General features: G+C 40.3%; 1 protein-coding gene across 1 annotated transcript in view; it reads left to right on the top strand.

Annotated features, from left to right (window-relative positions):
- The window catches only part of PIEZO2 (piezo type mechanosensitive ion channel component 2), a 453,866-nt gene that overhangs the window by 385,586 nt on the left and 44,222 nt on the right, over nucleotides 1-24,058 (top strand). The window contains exons 34-39 of the mRNA XM_073331610.1: nucleotides 4,084-4,187; nucleotides 5,077-5,175; nucleotides 7,570-7,681; nucleotides 11,045-11,110; nucleotides 16,764-16,930; nucleotides 18,409-18,584. Coding sequence (XP_073187711.1) covers nucleotides 4,084-4,187; nucleotides 5,077-5,175; nucleotides 7,570-7,681; nucleotides 11,045-11,110; nucleotides 16,764-16,930; nucleotides 18,409-18,584 — 724 coding nt within the window. The remainder of the gene's footprint in view (nucleotides 1-4,083; nucleotides 4,188-5,076; nucleotides 5,176-7,569; nucleotides 7,682-11,044; nucleotides 11,111-16,763; nucleotides 16,931-18,408; nucleotides 18,585-24,058) is intronic.

Raw genomic sequence — 24,058 nt, 5'->3', positions numbered from 1 at the left:
TTAAAAATCGCATTAATCAGTTAAATCAATGAGAAGTTAACCTGAATAAGAACTGTAGGATGGATCCCTCAGTAACAATGAGAATCTTGATTGGTGTGATGTTTTCAAAAGTGTTGAGAGTTTGCCTAACTCTGTTTCCACTTAAGTCAATTGGAGATTTACTGTTGGCTTCTGTGAGGGTAGAGTTAGGCTAAAGGCTCTAGAAAATCCCACCTTTATAAATACAAAGCATTTAAATGTGAGGTGTAGAACTGTATTCATGCTTCTGAGATAGGAACAGATGGTGCCAGTGAAGGTCTTCTTCCAAAATCTCTGACGTTATTGGTGAGACTTGAGAGAGCCATTCCAGCAAAAAGTTTATACTATTAATACTGGCGAACAGTTCTGATCTTCAACTTCTTCCTCAAGTCAAATCTTTCCATAGATCTCTCCCCGCCAAAAAAATTGTCCTTATTACTTTATTGCAGTTGCAACAAAATTTGCCCCTACACTGTGCAGCTGATATTCAGTCAGTGGTGTTTGTTTTTACTAAACGGGGGACAGGAAATAAAAGGTTTTTCTGGGAAAAAACTTGCATCTGAAGAAGTGGGTTCTTTACCCAAGAAAGCTTATGCCCAAATAAATCCGTTAGTCTCTGAGGTGCCACCAGACTCCTTATAATATTTTTAATTCCTTTACAGCCCTAAAACTCAGTACAGCTAGCCTGATAATACATGGATGGTTCTACCCTAATTTACACCCTTTATAAATCAGAAGAGAGAAGAGTATGGCACTTAATTGCCTAAACTCATATGTCCATTTACTAGATCTTAGCTCACAGAAGTCATCTATTGCAGGATAGTCAGTATTGGCTATTTAACAAGTGAATGCTACTGATCAGAGTGCAAAGTTAAACTGAAACATTTATGAATGATCACTTTCAGTCTTGCACCTCTAGAGTTGCTTATTTTTCCCTTCCAGACATATTTTTATGCTCTTTGTGTCCATGTCTGTATTTTTGTGTATGTGTGTTCTTGCCAACAGTATTTTATAGTATATTACATGCCTGTTTCTGTCAAGTCACAAGTAAACTGTGCCTATGTCTTTCTGTTTGTAAAGAGCATAATATTACTTTAGAGAGACCTATCCTTTTTCAAAAGCTTACTTCTTGTCATTTCAGTTTCATTTAAAACAACAATAGCAAAATAAACACAAGCTACAATTAGCAACTGTTTTCTTACAATTTTAAACTACAGTATTTTTGGAAGGAATTGGATATGGTCTGTCTTAATCCTCACACTGGTTTTGTAGTAAACAGAAGAACTGCCCAAACAAGGCCTTGATTTCAGCAATTTCTGGTTCATTTCACCCTCATTATATCATGTTCTTAGGGAACAACATGCATTTTGGTGTTTAAACAGTGAGCCTTATTTAAATTATTTATTGCAATAAGGCAGAAACCTGTGGAAAGCATCATGTAGCCTGAGCCTACAGACACTGCCTGCCCTGCCATGCAGATTCACTACCATGTCCATTCAAATAAAGAGGACTACACAGAGTAGAAGCACAATAGTACTTACTGTGGGCAAGATCAGGCCCACAATTTGGACATGGAAGGACCACCATTTGTAAATCCTTTATAGTATTTCTATAACCACTTTCCATAAAAGGCTAAAGACATTTCCTTTTTAGTGTTTTGGCTTGTGGCTGTAGGTGTGTTTACTTCTGTTGAGGAGCCTGCACTACTGGAGTTCAGTGTTTTATGCCAGTTCTGGTGTTCGCTAAACTGGACCATGTTTCCTTTTCATTCCGTTTATACAGTTATGTACTCAGATACCTTCTGATCATAATGATGACAATGGGATGGGAAACATCTGTGGGATTTTCCTCATTGAGATGTCTCCCAAATTGTTCCAATGAGGGAAGCACTGCTCCTTCAGTCCCTGTGGAACAGGCCCCTGAGCCCTAAAAGGATCAGCAGGTGGCAGAGCCATCTGCATAGAGGTTCTTTGCTTCTCTGTTGGCTGTGTATCCCCACCCTTAACAGTTCTGCTCTAATGGAGTGATGTAAACAGAGCTCCCAGCTGTTCCAAATGGCTCCCAAAAGGGGATTCCCACTACGGGATATGAGTGGGGAGGAGAAAATAGTACAGTTCCCACTCCTCAAGCCCTACCCCTCCCTTGACCTGCCCCTTCCTCCCTTGCAAATCCCCACATCTGTGCAGAGTTCTCCATGACACATGGAAAAAAGAGGAATGTTGCCACAAAATCCCCTTCCTCAGTGGGAAGTGGGGAGGGGATCTGTGAGTGAACACAAATCTGGCCATTAATTAATTATTTTACTTATTAAATGTTTTAATAATGCCCGTAGGTGGTTAATGTACTCTCTGTTCCATCCTGAGGTGTGTCTGCCAGAGCGTGTTGTTGTTGTTCAGTCATACTTTTTTTTTTTCAATTAAAACACTCCTTATTAGCTGTTAGAGGAGTGTTTTGTTATATTACTGTCTCTTCAGAAATACTTGAGTGCACGGCAGAGAGAGAATTTACATGAGTGTTTGTACATTACTGCAGCACAATGGGGCTCCAGGCTTAAGGGCGCCTGTAGTTGCAAATGTATGACAGTAATACTCTACAATACATTAACCCCTAAGTATCACACAGACTGTAGATCTCATCCTGCTGACCTGTCTGTGTGGACAACTTCTGTTATCAGCAACTGTAATTTTTCCTGAAAAACAACTCCAGGTTAGGGGCCTTAAATTATGAATGTCTCTGAAAGCTTTCATTTTTAACATCTCTTCTGGGGACATTCTTAGAGGCCTGTGTGAAATATTTTTACTTGTTTCAATATTTTTCTGTTATTCAATATTTGTGACCCCAATTCTGCAATCAGATCCATTCAGGTGGACTCTTAAGCCCACAGAGTCCCATTGATGTTAATGGAGATCTGCACAGCCCCAGAGGTCCACCTGAGCAGACATGACTGCCTCTGTTTTTAATGGCAACTTGTACCATGTCTATGTTTGGATAGAGAACTGGCAACTTTCATCTCAGGTTTAAGATTTAATATGATTTATTAGTGTCCATCTGGGCACAAAAGAGACATGTAGACTGCCACATATGTTTGAGAAGGGTTGAAGCTATTTTGATTTTTCTAGAGGTTTATAATGAGGGTAAAATGTACACTTTTTATATAAATATATATTGTTCCATATGTCTTGGGTGACTATGTGATATTTAGTCTAAGTAACTATTGTTTTAAAATCTTTCCGTTTACATGCAGGTTTTACTTTACCATTCTTCACTGCCAAATGTAATACCGTGACTTTGTTTTTTCTCTTGCGCGTCATCTTATTTTTCATTTCTTTTGTTTTCCTTGTTCATTCATGTTAGGCCTGTTACCTTATTACATACCAAAATAATGCTTCTGTTCAAGGATATAAGGCCCAGTTCATTCACTCTGCATCTTTAATGTATGGAGGTTTCAGATCCTTTCTGAATCCATGGGCAAAAACCTCATTTGTGATCATGTTTAATAATATTAAAGTGATTCATTTTAAACAAGCCAAGGTTTTCCATTACCTCATCAAAGCTTAAAAGTTTGAAGAAAATAACTCGTACATCCCATTATGTAGTTTAAAGGATACCTCAGCATTTAAAAAAGCAGTTCTGTACTCTTTGTCCAGTTGTACAATTTACGTAAAATCGTTAATTTACCTTCTGAGATTATTTTACTCTCTAACAAAATGAAAGCAACCTTCAATCCTGGATACATTTAGGTTTAATTATGTATCAAGTTCCTGTCAAATATTTTAATGTAATAACTTGGTCTACTTCAAGCTTTTTCTTTACATTTTGCCAGCCCTGTTCCTCTTTGTGGTGATGTTTTCTTAGCTTATTCTTATCTCTGTCATGCCCAAAGTACCACATACTCTAACACCAAATAATCTGTCTGACACTGAGTCCTGTTCGTCTCTTGTTTCATCTCCATTTCTCCTGCTTTGGAGTCCATTAATGACTGGCTGGTTATTTATACATCTTTGGCTCAGCTCAGCCTAGAGCTCCTTTTTTACAAGAAATAAGCAAATATTTTGTTTCATTTAGTGGTCAGAAGTGGAGATTATTATTTATTTGAGACGGATAGCGAAGAAGAGGAGGAGGATGAAAAAAAAGATGATGAAGAACCTCGGCGAAGATCTGCATTCCAGGTATTTTATGTAATGTGGTTGTCAGTTGAAGTTCTTACTGAGAGAGCTTGAGTTAAGATATAAGCATCTCCTAACATACTCTCATACATTAAAGTTGACCGTAATTGTTAATATTAGGTGGTGCCAGATGTTTTAGCTTTTAAACAAAACCCACATTTGATGTCTCAAATACTTGACATTGTCCTTTGTTTTTCATATTGTTAAAATGTTACCGTTCGAGACTGAAATCATTGATTTCTAAGACTAGAGGATCCTATCTGTACCTAGGAGCTGTGACCATATAAGGCTCTTGATCCATGCACACATCTCCAGTTGTGCACATGAGAACTGAGGGTGGAATAAGGCTCTTAACACTGTGCATTTTTGCCAGAAAGTGGAGTTGAGGAGGCAGAATAGTACGTTAGCTTGTGAGTAGCTTGTCAACTGCTTGGTCAGCTTTCCACGTTCCATACAACTTCCATCACTGTGTATGTGTGTAGCATTATTAGCACAATACTAACCTTTAACTTGCTGTTTGTTATAGACCCTACTAAATATTTACTTTTAACTGCTATATTTGCCTTTACCATAAATTGCCTCTAACAGTCATCTGTCATGGGCTTATAATGATATCCTTATCAGCTTGACCATTCACTAGGGTTTACATTTATGGACTTAAAGATAATGTTTTATATAAGCATTTTATTTATTAGGATAATACAAAAAGCTCAATAATTATCTAGCTGAAAGTTTAGAGCAAATAGCACATGTTGTCTTTTTATCACATTGTTTTCAAGTAATGTAAACCCTTTAATAACAAGTATATAATTACAATCATACAAAAGGTAACTTTTTATTAATACTTTTCCTTTTTTTCTACTAATTGCTCTTCCTTTGTCCTTCTTTGTAGAGAGCTATTGGGAAATTTGCTTCAGCCATTTTAGCCTTGCCAAAGTCTGTCATTAAACTGCCCAAAACTATTCTCCAGTATTTAATCAGAGCAGCAAAGGTATTTGCCATTTCACTAGTGTGCAATATGTGCCCTCATTACGTAATATTCTGGTATAATGTACCCAACTGCCCTTGCCTGCATTTTCCCTCTTGTATGAACTGTCTGAGGAGCTGTGAGAGTCCAAAGCTTTTTACATATTAAAGGTCATCAGTTGAACTATTTGAAGTGCGCAAACTACAATAAGTTGTCTGTCTTATTTTAACTATGACCTCAGAGAAAATGCAGATCCAAATTTTTGTTTTCTTTTGATATTACTGCCTAAGGTATTGTAAGAGGGTCACGTCAAGTTGCATGCATCTTTAGACAGTGTGGTAAGATCTTAAAAGTAAACTAACAAAATACACATTCTGTCCCAAACTCATTGTCCTAGCACTTTATTTTCTTGGTCTAGGTCATCATAAATCTGATCTGTGCATCCTTAGCATTTTCTTTTGTCTTCCTCAAATAAATTTAGCACATTCCAGCCTTCTATAGTGCTCATGGTAATGCACTCCATATACACAACATGATACTACTTTAGAGTAAGCACTAAATGCGTTATTGATTAACCACACCAAACCATAAGCCTATAAGTTCTTGCTTGTCAAGTGTTGTCCACTACTGAAATTCTAAAGCAAGATATATGTTTTCCCTGGCAGAAGTTGAAATACCCTGTTGTTTAACGTAACTAGAGTTATAGTCAGTTTATTAATTTCATTTCTTTCCTTCAGTCTTCCTTTCCCCCATTATCTCAGTCTGTTCCATCATCAATATGTTCTCCTCTATTTACAGTATGATTGCAAGTTGTTCAATAGTAGCCTTTGACAGTGCCTCACCTATAGTGTCCAAAATGGTATGTTAGGTCAAGTCATTATTAAAATTGGATAAACATACCTCTAGATCACTCTCCATTAACAAACACTCCTTAAAAAGCAAAGAGGATTCCATGCCTCCTATGCCAAGACATTTTTCACATGGCATTTGCATTGGACAAAGCAGCCTAGTAAAAAGAAAATAGCTGACCTTGAGGGACTAGGAAGGAGACCAGCTTCTCTTCTGTACCAGATCATTTCCCCCTCGCAATTACTGAGCGCACATTCACAAATCAGAACCAGTCAGAAGATTTCTTTTTCTGTAAATGCAGCGAAAAGCCAATTTTGTGAAAGTTCTTAAGATTGTGTTTGGAAGACCTCAGAGTGATTTCTGTTCATAAAATAGCAAAAACAAATAAACAAAAGGAACATTTACAATGTTATTTCCTGTAATGGACAATTCCAGCTTCCCTGAGACACAGGTGTGCTCATGTTGTTGTGTGCATGCTTGTATTGGTTTGCTTTATTTTCCCCTCATGCATGAAATCATGTGCTTCTTGCTTAACAACTTCTGTTGACTAGAAATGAAGAATGCCAGTTGCAAATTATTTTCATTTTTGAATGAAAATCGTAGAAAAACAAAAACACATCTTTTGTCTCAAATTGCTAGGAAATAGTGTTTAATGCCTTTAGTTCTTGTTTCATGTTATACTGTGCTGGAAAAAAAAATAAAATATAATTGCTTTTATCAGTAACCTTCCCCCACACCCTTAGCAAAGCTATTCAAACTACTACTACATGGTAATAATACTTAGCACTGCTACAGCATTTAATAAACATTGGACAAACTCCTGTTTACTCACTCACGGAAATCAGATTAATATGAGTATGGTGAGCAGGATTTGGCTTGTTAGCTCATACATCCCCATGAAATCCCATGGATGCAGGTAAGTATTATTATCTCCATTTTCCAGATAGAGAAACTGAGGCAGAAAGGTTAAGTGACTTACCCAAAGCAACAGAGAAAGTTTATTGTCAAAATGAGGATGAAAACTCAGGAGTTTCCTGGCTATTAGTTGTAGACTATTCATAGACTACTAGACCTCTGTCTGTAATCCTCAGATAGAAAGAAAATCACATAAAGTGTATTAAATTTGCTGACACAAATACTAGCATTGAAATATTAATAGCAATTTTTGATGTTTTAGATTATTGGTTATAACACCTGCTGTTAAAGTTTCTGTTTCATTGCACCTTACTTGTAATGCTGATAAAGTAGAAATATACATTAGAAAGATTTGGGGGAAGTGAGCCCTATGTACAACACTGTGTTAATCCCCAAATTTAATTCCCAGAACATTAATTTTTGTGGGTTCTTATGAAACTTGGTTCACCCACAAACATTTTCACATTTGGTTTCATGTTGACAAAAATAGTTCAAGAAAACTCAGCAGATCTGCAGGGAAGGTGTTTGGATTGAGATTCAAAATGTTTGCTTACCCCTGTGTTTACCCTAAATATGTATTCCTGTGTGTAGTGTATTTTACTGTTTACTTTCAAAACATGAAGAACCTTAAAATAAATGAATTGCTTCCTCCAGTTTGTGTATCAGGCCTGGATTACTGATCCTAAAACTGCACTTCGACAGAGGCGCAAAGAGAAGAAAAAGTTTGGGAAGGAAGACAAGCGAAGGCGAAAAGGATCTGGGGATGGTGTGTATGCTTTGGATGGTCTTCTGAAGTCCCCTTTAAACAAACAAAGAAGCAAAAACGTATTCTTCTTTCAATCCCTGGTGTGGCAGGCAACCATACTATCACAGAATGCTCTCAATTCTGCCAGGGGAATAGGAGGAGTGCTTTGTGATGAACTGGAAGACACTGTATAATGTTCTGTATACTGTGCTGACCTGTTTTGCTTCAGTCTTCACTAAAAAGATGAATTGTGACCAGTCACTTAACATGTAACAGCAAGGAGGAAGGAACACAAGCCTAAATAGGGAAAGAACAAGTTAAAGAATATTTATATATTTATATATATATATCTTAGATGTAGATGTAGGACCTGATGAAATTCATCCTAGTGTACTTAAAGACCTAGCTGAAACAATTATATTTGAGCACTCATGGAGGATGGGTGAGGTCCCAGAGGACTGGAGAAGGACAAACATAGTGCGTATCTTTAAAAGGGGGAACAAAGAGGACCCAGGGAATTATAGATTGGCCAGCCTAACTTTGATACCTGGAAAGACTCTGGAATAAATTATTAAACAAGCAATTTATAAGCACCTAGAAGATTATAAAATTTTAAGCAATAGCCAGCATGGATTTGTCAAAAACAAATCATGTAAGGCCAACCTAATTTTCTTCTTGGACAGGGTTACTGGCCTAGTGAATACCTGGGAAGCAGTAAATGTGATATATCTTGATTTTAGTAATGCTTTTGTTACAGTCCCACATGACATTCTCATAGGCAAACTAGGGAAATGTGGTCTAGATGAAATTACTTTAAGGTGGGTGCACACAGTTAGTTGAAAAGCCATACTCAAAGAGTAGTTATCAGTGGTTCACTGTGAAACTGGGAGGTTATATCGAGTGAGATCCCAGCAGGGTCAGTCCTGGGTTCAGTAATATTCAATATTTTCATCAATGACTTGGGTTAATTAATGGAGTTGAGAGTAGGCTTAATAAAATTAGCAGAGGACACCCAGGTGGGAGAGGTTGCAAAGCACTGTGGAGGACAGTATTAGAATTCAAAATGGCCTTGACAAATTGGAGAGTCGGTCTGAAATAAACAAGATGAAATCCAATAAAGTTAAGTGCAAAGTACTTCACTTTCGAAGGAAGAATCAAGTGCACAACTACAAAACAGGGAATAACTGGCTAGGTGGTAATACTGCTAAAAAATGATCTGGGTATTATAGCGGATCACAAATTAAATATGAGTAAACAATGCAATGCAATTGCAAAAAAGGCTAGGATAGTTCTGGGGTCTTTTAACAGAAATGTCCTATGTAAGATGTGGGAGATAATTGTCCTGCTCTACTTAGCACAGGTTTGGCCTCTGTTGGAATAGCATGTCCAATTGTGGGTGCCACACTTTAGAAAAGATGTGGACAAATTGGAGAGAAGAGCCACAAAAATGATAAAATGTTTAAAAAACCTGACCTTAAAAAAATTGGCCATGTTTCGGCTTGGGGGGGGGGGGGGAGATTGAGGGGAGACCTGATAAGTCTTCAAATATGTTAAGGTCTGTTATAAAGAGGATGGGGATCAATTGTTCTCTGAGTCCACTGAAGGACTATGGGTTAAACCCTAAGAAATAATGGGTTTAATCAGAAGAAAGAGAGATTTAGGTTAGATATTTGAAAAAGCTTTCTAACTATAAGTGTGGTTAAGCTCTGGAATAGGCTTCCAAGGGAGGCTGTGTAATCCCTGTCACTGGAGGTTTTTAAGAACCAGTTGGACAAACACCTGTCAGGGATGGTCTGAATTGACTTGGGCCTGCTTCAGTGCAGGGGGCTGTGCTTGATGACCCCTAGAGGTCCCTTCTAGCCCTATATTGCTTTGACTCAGCACAGATAGCTATGCTCCGAATCCTTTTTTCTTGAAAAAGCCTCCTTTTGTGTGAAGCTGCATAATCTAGGAAGCTAGAGACTAGTTGGGAGGTTATTTTGTAAGCGAGGAATGCCCCCGGAAAAATATATGTATTAAAAGAAGAGCTTATGTAGAATGGATTCACTTATCACCAAAGACCAAAATTGATGAGCATAACTTTTCCATTGCAACGTCTTGAATTTGCAATTCAAAATTTGTATTATGCAAACATTAGCTAATATTCTCTTAAAAATTGTTTCTATGAACGTTCTTGCCGGTAAACTTGTTCCTTACAATATATGTATATATGTAAAGCAAACACAATAGAAGAGCTAACACAGTTCAAATGAATCTATATAAAAATTCAAATGAATAGTCACACAGTATTTTTGCTGTATTTGCCAATTTTAATGGCCAGTTTCACATTGTCTGAAAAGAAGTTCTTGAGTTGGCATACAGACATGAAAAATCAAGAATTATTTTTCAGTTTTCATGTAGAATATACTTCATTGTGGTAGATTCACACATTTTCCAGCAGCAGTTAAATTCACAATGCATTTGGCAGGCAGCAATGAAAATACATTCAAATTTAACATTCTTTTCTTAGCGTCACAAAACTAAACATTTTAGAGTACATAAACAGTTTGTAAGTGATTTGCAACTCTTGAGTTTTTGCTATATTTAAAAAAACAGAAATACTCACCAGAAGTATTCTTGCCAATGTGTGTTAGAAAAAAACATTCATCCTGAAGTAGTTACATTAGAAGTCCCTCTATCTGGTATCTTCCTCTGGTACTTATTGAATTATCTTCTGTCACTGAAGCTACAACAGCTATGTTCAGGTATCAGATACTATTGGATCACTTCTTTGACCCACTTAGTCATGTCTGTGATTTTTTTAATGACAAATATCTGCACTATACTGACTGTTCCACTTATACTTAAATAAAACAGCACATGATGGATTCAAAACAACCCTTCTGCTTTGTTTCAGCTAATCAGGTCCATCTTCATGCTGTTGTCAATTCATTTATTCTCAATCAGCATGACAGTATTAGAGTTCAATGAGTTAAAGGCAAAAGTAGGTTAAAAAAGTATTCTAGCATATTAAAGTTTCTAGAGGATTAACAAGCAAACTTTTAAGGCTAGATCTTCAGCAGCTGTAAACAGGCATAACTTGATTGAAATCTACGTGACTGCACTGATTTACACCATCTAAGGATCTGGCTTTTAAGGTAATTGATAAACAAAATGTCCTTACAAAAAATAAACCAGTATCATTCATGGACCAGCTCCAACTGCGTTGTTAGAATGTTTCCCCTCACTTGGATCGTGTGAGATCTGGAGAAACCTGTTCTGCTAAGACAGAATGGATCCAAGTACTTTTTAATAAGCATGAAATCTCGCTTCAATTCTAGTGGGATTTACATGTTAACCTCTGGGGGAAAGGCTTTACTCATTGCTTATATTTTAATTTGGCAGGTGCTACAGATGTAGAACATGAAGAGAGAGACGATGAACCTGTCAAAAAGAAATCAGATGGGCCAGGTATGCAGGCGGAAGAAAGGCTGCACCAGTATTGCATTGTAATTGTGATTGCAGGGATAAATGGCGTTGGTCAGTGTGTGAGTCACCCAAGGGCAACATACAAGCAACGTGATTCTCTCCAGCTTTCATCTCTTTAGTCAGAATCACAACCGACTCTAGTCTAACCAAATACAGACATGTTCATTCATGGAATCACAGAGGAAGAGATAATGACTACTAAATCATCCAGTCCACTTCCCTGACAGTACAGAAGTGTTCTCACTTTCAGGTGTTTTATCCAGTAGTTTTAAAAATCCCAGGCAAAAGGTCTTTCACAATAGAAGCAAATACTCTCAAGCTCTTCCACAACCTATGTACACAAACAGACATCAACATTTGCATAGTCTTCTGGCCGGTGGATGTATCTGTATTATACATTTGTGTACTGTTTTACGCCTGTCTTAGGATCCAGTCCTGCTTCCGTTCAAGTCAATGCCAAAACTTCTGTTGACTTTTATTGTGCAGGATCTGACATTCAAATTTTAAGGCCAGTAGAGCCAGGACCTTATATTTATATTATTTGTGCACTGCTGAGCACCCTGTTCTGGCTCAGTTAGAGACCAGTACTGCAAAATGTTGAATGTCTCCTGCAGGGTAATAAATGCCCTTAAATCCCATTGATTCTAATTCCCAATGGAACTTGAGAGTGCTCAGCACCTCGCAAGAGGCAGTCAACAACTTGGCCAATAACGATAAGCTGGTAAGGGGTTTCTCTGGCTTAGGAAATTAGTACAGCTATGCCACATCCTAAAACTAACAATGTGGGTCAGATCCTCAGGACTGGCTCCTTGACTTCAGGTGGTGTGAATAGAAGAAGGTGACTTCCCCTTCAGTCTAGCCTTAGAATCATAGAATATCAGGGTTGGAAGGGACCTCAGGAGGTCATCTAGTCCAACCCCCTGCTCAAAGCAGGACCAATCCCCAATTAAATCATCCCAGCCAGGGCTTTGTCAAGCCTGACCTTAAAAACTTCTAAGGAAGGAGATTTTACCACCTCCCTAGGTAACCCATTCCAGTGTTTCACCACCCTCCTAGTGAAAATGTTTTTCCTAATATCCAACCTAAACCTCCCCACTGCAACTTGAGACCATTACTCCTTGTCCTGTCCTCTTCTACCACTGAGAATAGTCTAGAACCATCCTCTCTGGAACCACCTCTCAGGTAGTTGAAAGCAGCTATCAAATCCCCCCTGATTCTTCTCTTCTGCAGACTAAACAATCCCAGTTCCCTCAGCCTCTCCTCATAAGTCATGTGTTCCAGACCCCTAATCATTTTTGTTGCCCTTCGCTGGACTCTCTCCAATTTATCCACATCCTTCTTGTAGTGTGGGGCCCAAAACTGGACACAGTACTCCAGATGAGGCCTCACCAATGTCGAATAGAGGGGGACGATCACGTCCCTCGATCTGCTCGCTATGCCCTTACTTATACATCCCAAAATGCCATTGGCCTTCTTGGCAACAAGGACACACTGCTGACTCATATCCAGCTTCTCATCCACTGTCACCCTTAGGTCCTTTTCCGCAGAACTGCTGCCTAGCCATTCGGTCCCTAGTCTGTAGCTGTGCATTGGGTTCTTCTGTCCTAAGTGCAGGACCCTGCACTTATCCTTATTGAACCTCATCAGATTTCTTTTGGCCCAATCCTCCAATTTGTCCATAGGTCCCTCTGTATCCTATCCCTGCCCTCCAGCTTATCTACCACTCCTCCCAGTTTAGTATCATCCGCAAATTTGCTGAGAGTGCAATCCACACCATCCTCCAGATCATTTATGAAGATATTGAACAAAACCGGCCCCAGGACTGACCCCTGGGGCACTCCACTTGACACCGGCTGCCAACTAGACATGGAGCCATTGATCACTTCCCGTTGAGCCCGACAATCTAGCCAACTTTCTACCCACCTTATAGTGCATTCATCCAGCCCATACTTCTTTAACTTGCTGACAAGAATACTGTGGGAGACTGTGTCAAAAGCTTTGCTAAAGTCAAGAAACAATACATCCACTGCTTTCCCTTCATCCACAGAACCAGTAATCTCATCATAGAAGGCGATTAGATTAGTCAGGCATGACCTTCCCTTGGTGAATCCATGCTGACTGTTCCTGATCACTTTCCTCTCATGTAAGTGCTTCAGGATTGATTCTTTGAGGACCTGCTCCATGATTTTTCCGGGGACTGAGGTGAGGCTGACTGGCCTGTAGTTCCCAGGATCCTCCTTCTTCCCTTTTTTAAAGATTGGCACTACATTAGCCTTTTTCCAGTCATCCGGGACTTCCCCCGTTCACCACAAGTTTTCAGAGATAATGGTCAATGGCTCTGCAATCACAGCCGCCAATTCCTTTAGCACTCTCGGATGCAACTCATCCGGCCCCATGGACTTGTGCACGTCCAGCTTTTCTAAATAGACCCTAACCACCTCTTTCTCCACAGAGGGCTGGCCATCTATTCCCCATGTTGTGATGCCCAGCGCAGCAGTCTGGGACTTGACCAATTCTCACCTGCTGCAGTGTGTCCTTCTCTTCTAGAGCTATTTATCTCCTGTATTTATAATGGAAAGGGCACTCTCCTCTCCGGCAAAACTTGTGCCGCAGAGTGAACCACAAGGTAGCAAAGATCAGAAGCATGAGATACCTTGTCCCTTTCCCACAAGATCAGCACTTCTCAAAAGAAGAAAAGGTTCTTACTTTCTTCCAGCTTTTACTATCTCATGGCGTAGCTTGGTCCACTAACATACTGAGATGAATTTCAGTGAATGTGGATGGTCTGATGAGGGTTGAGGAAAGGGAAATATTATGCTAATTGGATTATCATTGGGTTTGATTGGAGCAAGCATGTAGCATCTTTCATATTTGCTTTTAACTGTTTCACACATCCCCTAGATAAAATTCATTGAAGAAAGTGTTACCAAAACTGGAAGGAAAAATTATTAGAAAGGGTTATTCTAGTTAACAGCTTTGGACCAAATTGCTAGGCACCTGCTTCTCCCATTGAAGTCAATGGGGGCAGCAGGTGTTCATTCTCTCTCGGTATTTGACCCTTTAAGTATTACAGTCTCTCAAGAAAATAAATATCTTTCCCTTTCTGAAGATGTTTACATGTGATTGATCCCCAAAAGATTGTTTTTAAAAAGTGACAGAGAACAGAACAGCCACAAACTCATTAAAAATGTATACTAAATTGCCTCCAACCCTGAAAGAAAAATGACCTTCTAGATTAAATTGGAAGTCATTGGCAAAGCATCTCAGTGAGACTATAGGATACCTATAATAGCTGAATAGTAAAATAGACTTCTTGTTTGTAAGTGAACAGAGACTGCCACACAATTAATCTCAACTGTGCAAATGGTACCCCAACAATTGTGAGGGCATGTTTCAACACATTTTATACTGTCTGCATACATGCTCTGTGTGTATGTGAGAGATAGAGAATCACATTTTCTTTTAAATTGTGCATGAGTACATGTGAAGTCATAGGCGCCATCTTTATGAGTTGCCGGGGGGTGCTCGACCCCCGCTCCACCCCAGGCCCTGCCATCCACTCTACCCCTTCCCCCAAACCTCCACCCCAACCCCGCCTCTTCCCACCCCTGCCAAGTTCCACACCCTGAGCACGCCCCGCCCTTGCTCCTCCCTCCAAGCACTCCTGCATGCTGCTCAACAGCTGATCTCTGGTGAGCGGGAGGTCTGGGGGGAAGGGGGAGGAGCTGACTGGGGGGACTGCCAGTGGGTGCTGAGCACCCACTATTTTTTTTCCAACCCTGGAGCACCCACAGAGTCGGCGTCTATATCTCAAGTTTAGGCAAATGGCAGTGCTCATCAGAAACAAAAATTAAACTTTACCTTTAACTTATAGTGACAAGATTTTGGTTAGCCCAGAGATGAGTACCTAAAAGTATGTAGGAATAATGCTTCGGTAAGTAAATAATAAAATCCCTCCAAACCCATATATTACAGAAAAGCACTGGAAGTGAAAACAGCAATTGGATAATGATAATGCAAAAAAAGTGAGGAGATGGAGGGAGGGTCAATGGAATCATTTGGCAGTGGGGTGGCTCCCTGAATTAGAAATTTCATCTGTTTTTAACATTTCTAGATATCTACTGCATATTACTTTGTTAGTGTACAACTTTTGCATGCCTTTCAAAACACAAACTACTCACACCCCAAAGTGCTGAGCAACATAGTCTGGTGACATTGGGTACTGACACTGTTAAAAAGCTTCTCAACAGCAGAGCTATAATGCTGACATAGGTCTGTTCCGTAACACATACTGTAAACTTCTAGCTGCATATTGCAGATTCTTCCACTTGGTCAGCATTAGATACATATATCTGGTTCTTTCAGATTTGGAAACCACAGCATAGGGCTAGATTTTGCTTTGGAAAGAGCAGCACGTAAAGCACTGTCAAACTATGAGCAGGAGGGATGGAGATGGGTTGCAAATAGTGGCATAAACCCCTATTTATGGGGTATTCTATAAACCCCTAAATACCCAAAGGAGCACCTACCCATATGAGAAGTACCACTGATAGTGCCAACAGATCCTATTCAAGTCAGAAAGTACTCCTCAATCCAAGTTTGCTGAATTGAAACCATAAAAAGAAATCCAACTAAAACTACTGTTTTGTGTTTAGACGCAGTAGTTGTTAACCACCGGTCCTTGCAATGTCTTATTGTGGAAGAGGAATATATATGTAAGATCTCAGCTAGTGAAGCGACTTGAGAGTAGAAGTCAACTGACTACACGTTGCAAGAATATATGAGAAAGAGAGGGCTCATAAGATGAGGCAGTGTAGCCCAGATACAAGAGTAATAACTGTAGGCAGGTCAAAGATACCAGCTCAGGCTAACAAGGTCAAGGCATGAATGGAGAACTGGCTAGGAGAAATTCCGCTGGACAGAAGAAAATGAATGTGCCGGATGGATGAATAAAGTGCCCAGTTCTACAAGGTGCTGAGTGCCCACAACTTCCATTAAGCTGATGGAACTGAGGGTGTCTGCACCTCTCAGGAGATGCTTAGCCCTGAGGGCTTTACCCTGCAAAACCCTTCCACAGTTGAGGAGTTCCTCTGAAGCTGGTGACAATTACTTATGTGACTATCAGGATCAATCTTTTAGAGGGGAAAAAGGCATTCCAAGATTACAAACACTAGTCAGACAGACAGACCATGTCTACACAGGAACACTCAGGAAACTTCAGGCAAATTGACTAAAGGTGTGAAGTCAAAGTTAAACCCCCAGGACTAAGTTACAGCAAATTAAGGCCATTTTACTCCTGAATGAGAGCAGCCACGTTGGGGAGGTAGGTGGGGGTATTAATATGTATTAACTTATGCACATTGACTTCACACCTTTAGTTGATTCACTTTAAGTTTCCTGCGTGTTCACATTTAGTCATGGCCATAGAAAGGTAGGAAAATAGCCCCAACAAACAACATGGCTTTCAGGCATTTCCAAACATTCCTGCTTCTGATATAGAAAGGTCTTGCAGCCTGGATTATTATATTCAATAAAGTAAAAATTGAACAAGCTGTTGTGAAATGTCAGAACAGGATCATAATGTGAATAAAATAAGCTTATGTTCATTAACTCTGTCACTTTTCTCCCCTCTCAGATAATATCATCAAAAGAATATTTAATATTTTGAAGTTCACCTGGGTCCTTTTCCTGGCAACGCTAGATAGTTTTACAGCTTGGCTCAATTCCATTTCAAGAGAGCACATTGATATCTCTACTGTACTGAGAATCGAGAGATGTATGCTGACCAGGGAAATTAAAAAGGTAACATACGTTGTGCTTTACTTTTGCTCGTACCATTTGCATTGCAGTGATAAATGAGAGGTTTATTGTTTCAACTTAATTTGAGGCAGTGTACTAGAGATGGATATTTGTAAAAGTCTCACTTACACAGATTTTAGAAATAGTATGAATTCTGTAATCTTCGTTGTGTTCTATTTCAAAAAAACAAAAACAGATAAATCTTGAGAACTGTGACTTTGAGATTATGTGCTGGAACTAAGGGTGCTGCAGCATCCCTTCCCTTGAAGTGGTTTCCATCATATACGTTGTTTACAGTGTGATTCAATGGGTCTCAGCAGCCCCACTATAAAAATAGTTTCAGCACTCTGTCTCTGAGCCCAAAGCGGCTGATTGGAAAAACAAATGTTCTCGGGGATTTAATTCTGAAACTCCCATTGAAGAGAGGGATTTATAGTAGACATTCAGAAATCACATCAGGAGAGAGGAAGGCACAACATAAATGCTCAAGAATTCGACTCAGTCTGGATCTGCTCAGAGTCCTAGAAATGCAGTTCACACTGGGCATGTGTGGCTTATCATATAAATTAATATAGTCACTCCTGTATATACATTTAAAACATAGAGTGCTTTTGCTTTCACAGTCATTCTTCTTCATTATGGTCCTACAAAAAAAGCTATAATGCTGTATGTGTGCCTTTGTAAATATTTTAAAGGCAAAGGGTTATAATGTCACAGACACTTGATTATAATTTCACTGCAGAAGCAGTGGGTAAATAGTATTAAAAAAAAATCCCCAAAACTTTTGGTTAAAATGTGTTTCTTTTTTGTCAAAATTTCAAATTAGAAAGTTTTGAATCAAATTTAATTTAGAGGGAGAGAACTGAAATTTGAAGAAGTAACAATACTAACAAAGGGACAGACCAACATATTTTCATGTAGTTTATAATTGATCGCTTTACTGACCTAAGGAAATCTGTGCATGAAGTCTCAATAAAACTCAGAAAAATGACTTTGCAAAATAACAAACTTCTTACTCAATGCGTGCTCCAAAGTCAATACAGCTATTGGTGGAGTGAGTTGGATACTGTCTGGCCTTAGGAAACATCAATAAAGTTGCGATAGACAGAAAGAACTCTGCTTGGCTCCTGTGCACCGGGTTGTGCTTACAGTGAATGAAACCATCCTTTTGTTGACAAATTGGACCAGGAAGTCATTGAGCGAATAGATAGTGAAGCCTCTTTCTACATGGACAGTGTTATGAACAAATTTTTATCTCAATTACACCTTTGTAAATCTGGAGAAACTCCAATGGAGTTACCCCATAATTATGCCTTTGTAAGTGAGATCATAATCTGACTTTGTCTGAAATGGGCTTGAGGAAATTTGGGCTTTTGCCAGTTTGTTCTTTGCAAAGACTCATTTCATGCAGCCAAATGACTGAAGAAACCAAAATCTCACACAACACAAATGCCTTACTATAGCTCTTCTCTCTTTCTCAGGGGAATGTTCCAACTCGTGAGAGCATCCATATGTATTACCAGAACCATATGATGAAGCTTTCCAAGGAATCAGGACTGGACATAATTGATGAAAATCCTGGTCAAGATTCTAGTTTACAGGCATCTGAGAGGATGGATAGTTTAGATTCAGCTGCTTCTCATGACAGTATTTCCAGGTATTTTATTGTAAAAACAAAACGCTTGTTTTTTGTATAGATAGAAAAATCATGTGATAGAAATTATTTTAAGAAATTATTTCATAATGTTGGACTTCACATCTGAAGCTGAAGAACCCTTTGATTTATCAGATTTATCAGTCACTGTACAGTAGATAAAAGATGATCAAATTGACAGACCCACGTGTTTCCCTCTGTGCAAAAGTGCACAAAGGGAGCGAATTAATTCTTATTCTCCCAACTCAGCCACCAACCTCCCACCCCCACCCACCACTAGTCCACCAGACCTGGTTGGAGCGCAAAGTAGGCAGGGAGCATGGAGCAGAACCCCAAAAGGAAGACAAAGCCAGGAATCTGAAGGGATCCTGGTCCCTAACCTCATGGTTACTAGGCAGCTGCATGGATGATTCCTGTCTACACTCTACAGGAGGAGCAATTGCCATGCTGTCATTGGCTCAGTGCTCTCAATTATGGTCTGTGACTCTGCAGAGGGGAGTGAGTCACTGAACGCCACTCATGTTAATGCTTCCTCAAGCACCGTTATCTCTCCATTTGTCTGCAGTTTTGAAGGGGGTCGGGGCATACTCCTTAGTACAGCTCCCTCTTACCCTTGACCTCAGTCCTTTTCCTGAGGGGCTGCATGGATATTTTACCAAGGCGACACGGTCACCAAGCTCTGGGAGGAACATCTGGCTGAACTAATTTTCCTCTGCATGTCAATACCAAATGACAAGCTTCTAGAGGGTTTTTGAACTATCTTTTAGAGATTAATACTTTGATTGTGAGAATAGGTGCTGAATGAAGGAATTCCATCCTTATTACAAATGTTTTGTTCTGGACAGTTAAATTCTGGTCTCCTGCACATAGCCTGAGTAAAAGGACTTTGTACTGGGAAACTACATGGGTTTGAGGGAATATAATTTTCCCTCACAAGACAAAGGCAGGGCACAGAGGCCTGGAAGTGCCTCCCTGCTGCTTTTTTCCATTCGTCTTGGAATGGTCCACTAGATAAGTGCAGTTTATGGGCTCATGTCTGTGCCCCCACCATTTATCTGACCAACCCCTACTCCTGAGGGAATTCTGCACCCAAAAATGTAAAATTCTGCACCAAAAAATTAAAAAATATGTGCACAATATTTTAAAATTCTGCAAAATTCTGCAAATGTTATTTGTCAATAATTAAATGTGGCTCCAGCATGGCAGTGAGGATCACAGGCCACTGGCTGCACTGAGGTGGAAGATCACACTGAAGCCCACACCTCCCCTGGTACAGGGACTTGGCAGTGAGGCTGCACCTGACCCTGACACAGTTCAAGGGCTGAGTCTGCCTCAGAAACACCCTGGGGCTCTGCCCCTCTGCGCCAGGTGCACCAGGTGTGGGTGGGCAGGTACATCCCAGTAGGATCCAAGTGTGGAGGGACTTGGTGTGGGGTGAGAGATTTCTGTGTGAGGCGGTCTGGGTGCGAGCAGCTCAGTGGGAGATCTGGATGCACTGGGGCTTGTTGTGGGATTCCGGGTGTAGGGGCAATGGGATTCTGCAGGGTGAAGGTGGTTGGGGCTCAGTAGGGGGTCTGGGTGGGGGGACACAGTGGGAGGGCTCTGGGTGCTGGGGGAGTGGGGCTTCATGGGGCGGAGGTCCAGGTGCAGCTGGTTGGGGATCAGTGGGGTGGGGGTCTGGGTGTGGGGGGCTCATCATAGGGATCCAGGTGTATGGGCGGTAGGGCTTGTCAGGGTGAGAGTTCAATGGGCTTGCTTAATGGGGGAGCCCTAGCTGCTGCCGAGGGATGCCTGCTTCCCCCCATGATTCCCCTATTCCCTTTTGTTCTTCACCTCATCCACCTCCCTGACTTCTCCATTCCCCACCCCCCTCCCCTCACTCCCACATTCCCTCTCCCAGCCCCATTGCACCCTTCTTCTTTCCCCACCCGCTCATCCCCACTTCCCTCATTTCCCCCACCTCCCATTATGCAGCCCCACCGCAGGCACTCACTGTTGCACAAAAAACAGGAAGGCTCCCAGAACACACAGGAGGAGTACAACTGGCACTTGGATCCAGGAGGTGGCGTTCAGCTGCAGAGTCAGCAGAGCCCAGATTCAGCCTCCTTCAGCTGGGAAGCTCTGCGCTTGCAGAAATGGGCGGGGGGTGGGAGCAGTGGCACGTAACCCCATGTGCTCTCCCATGCCTCACCTCTGTTTGGAGGGGGAAATCCCCACCCCCCAAAAAACTCCGCCAATGGTTGCCTCTTCCCCCCACCCCCCTTGGCTTCCCATTGCTTCCCTGCCATTTTCCACAGGGAAGCACAGGGATTCTGCTGGCGGGGTGGTGGTGGGGGGGGGAGGGGCGGGATGGCATTTTCTGTGGGCACACAGTAATGCAGAATCCCCGCAGGAGTAAATCCACCTTCCTTTTCCACACTTCCCTGGAGAGAGATGCTGCAGAGTTCAGTGCCAAAGGCTTAGCACATCCTTGCTGTTTCGCACATGCACAGACTCTCACTCATCCGCTTCCACATGTTACAAGAACATCCTTTGTTTTCTCTGTGTCCAATGCGTTTTTGACCTTTGAGAGCCTGCAGAAGCTATTCTACAGTGTCAGGGAGACCTCTGATAATCTGATAGTTGCTTTCTGCAGTTTCTTCTTCTCTGAAGCGTGGCAGTACCTGTTCACACTTGATACTCCCCTGCAAACTCAGTTGCTTGTATGTACAGTAACTCTGCTCAGCTTTTACTAATGACATATGGTAAGAGGTTAACAGGCTAAAAATAGTAGAGGGCTTGTCTTCCTTTCAGAGTTTATTCAAAAGTAAATGTAACTGAGTCTCTGAACACCTATCTGAAATAAAAATGTGTAAGCAATGTGCGTAAACAAATACCCACAAAATTACCCAGCATTTCCACAGGCTGTAAAAAAACCCCCAGGGTCAATGCTGGCACTCATAAGACATTCAATAATTTACTGAAGTTTAACTGTCAAAATTCTTTATTTCATGCAGTAATAAAGCTAGCACACATTTCCTCATGGCTAACTACCAGGAGAAATAGCACCTGCATGAGTTGTCTGAAAATTCACTGGAGTCAGATTGTATAGGAAAAATGTCATTCAGCCAAATTCCGCTCTCACCTGAATGCAAGACCCATTGACTTTACTTTGAGTCTCACATGGCTATCTGAGAGGTAGAATTTGGCTCTTGGGATTCATCTGATCATTTAAAGAGACAGTACTTATAGGTACAAAACCATTTTCATTAAATAATATTTCGGTCACATTACCCAATATATACTGTACTGGTGTACAGTAGAAATTGAAATCAGCTGTTTAGCAGTGTGTAGTAGCAATATGGCAGTGTTAGCTGGTGTGCTGACAACAATGAAAGCCATATGTTGGGGAGGGTAATTTTGTTTTATAAAAGGAAGTCAGTTGCCAAACATAATTACAAAAAAATTATGTAATTCTTGTAAATTCAATATTTGAATTCAGTCTCTGTAGTAAAATTGTATCCACCGTTGAAATTCAATCAATTCTTGTTGGAATAACCTCTTTGCCTCCCTCTTCCCCTCCACCCACCCCCTGCTTTTGAGTGACACCTCACTTGCTTCTTTCAAACCTTTAGACTTTGATGGTGATGCTGAACCAAAACTGGACAAGAGGATAAATAACAATGCCTATTTTGACAGTTGTTGTATACCCACTAATATAATCTTTGAAAAAAACTTTGTTTCCCCAAAATAAGATGTCACAAGGGCACATTAATAAATGAACAACAGAAGTATTGTCACAATTGATTTTCTAATCTCAAACTCTTTTCCTGGAAATAGATATTTACGTGTTTGTGTATCGGTAGTGTTTGTGGAGTATGTGCAGCTGCTGCATCACTAATGACCTCTAAATGGAGGAAGCAATAACCAGTCACTTAGATCTAATGATAGATCTTCTGTCTGTTTATAAAAGCATCCTTGCCTGTCTCTTTCTGGGATTATGAAGAGGTCTCATGAGCTGTTTTAGCAATACAAAGTGAGTGACATTTTGCATTGCCCAAACAACAGTGAGAGAACTTTATCATCTCAAAAACCTCACCCAAAAGCTCATCAATTTTGCACCAGTTCCTTTGCTAATTTTTTTCCTTTGCTAAATATAGAGCTTGCCCTGTCAACAACAAGATTACTTTTTAAAATGTGCCAATGTTTCTTAATTGTAAGGCCCGTTCTGTTCCAGTTGAAGTTAATGGCAAAACACGAATTGACATCATCGAGTCAGTTTGGGCTTTATACTTAACATGCTCTCATACACAGTTCTATTATTTTTATGAAATCCACTGTTATACTCATATTATTTCCCTATTAGCCTATAAATTGTCTTTCCTACTGGTACTTTTCACTTCCGGGGAATGTGATTCAAATAATAATTTTTTAACCATTATATACCAATTCATTTCCAAGCCTCAGAGTGACTGAGATTAATCCCTGTTTCATCACTTGAAGATTAAGCAGTATCTGGATGCTCTGAGGGACAGTTTCCTCTATAATTAAGTTGTTGTTTTGGTCTTTAGTTTGTCCAGCACAAAGTTTTCATTCTAGGTAGTCAGTGAACCATGTTTATGGATTTTATTTAGCATATACGTGGTTGGTCTCATAAGATGGGGAAAAAAACTGGATGCTTATTTCTGAATTAAAATAATTAAATCTTAACTCAGTTTATACTCAAGCAAATGTCCATGAATTCTGTAGTACTCTGCTTGACTATTTTCTGAAAAAGCAAACTAGGCAGTTATACTTTAAAATATCACACACCATATGGCTTCTATAAAGGTCCTGTCAGTAAAATTATCATATTCATCTTTTTTAAGGGGAAAATTCTTCTCTCTAATCAACAGTGGATCTGTCCCTTGTGGATCCCTATTGTATATTTGATGCTTTAGGCACTTTTGATGGCACTGGATGTCCTAAATGCAAAGTGAGGACATTATCTGGCTAGGCTGAAAGAATGACAGGAGACATTAGATATGGGTTTAATCAGGCTGAACTTTATTATTAAATAGATGTCTGGGACTACCCCGGCGGATAAAAAATTTACAGGGACCTTTCCGACCACCCCCCTCACAGGAGGAGTTAAGGTGAACTATGATCATGGGGGTGCTCCTGCTGTACCAATCATAGGAGTCCCCAACTGGCCCCCGACTTGCTTAATTACCAAGCACCTCTCCTTAATTCCTTTTCCATGCCATTTTTCCGTTCTTTTGTGCTTTCATTTGTGGAGTACCTGCACTGAACATCCGCTATACAGTTAAATAAAGAGTTGTGACATATGGCCTACCGCCCGTCATGCTGTGCATGAATAGAGCCTACCTGAACCTGCTGCAAGGAAGGCGAAAAAAACCTCACTGCACCTGGCCAATATGGTGGTAAGGGAAAAATTTCTTCCCAGCCCTCCTTCACAGGGAGACTAGCGTAATGCCCACAGCAGATATAGCTAAACA

Source organism: Lepidochelys kempii, chromosome 2, assembly GCF_965140265.1.
Source record: "Lepidochelys kempii isolate rLepKem1 chromosome 2, rLepKem1.hap2, whole genome shotgun sequence".
Taxonomy (NCBI): domain Eukaryota; kingdom Metazoa; phylum Chordata; order Testudines; family Cheloniidae; genus Lepidochelys; species Lepidochelys kempii.
Note: the sequence above shows the minus strand (reverse complement) of the source record. Positions and strands in the feature narration are given on the sequence as shown.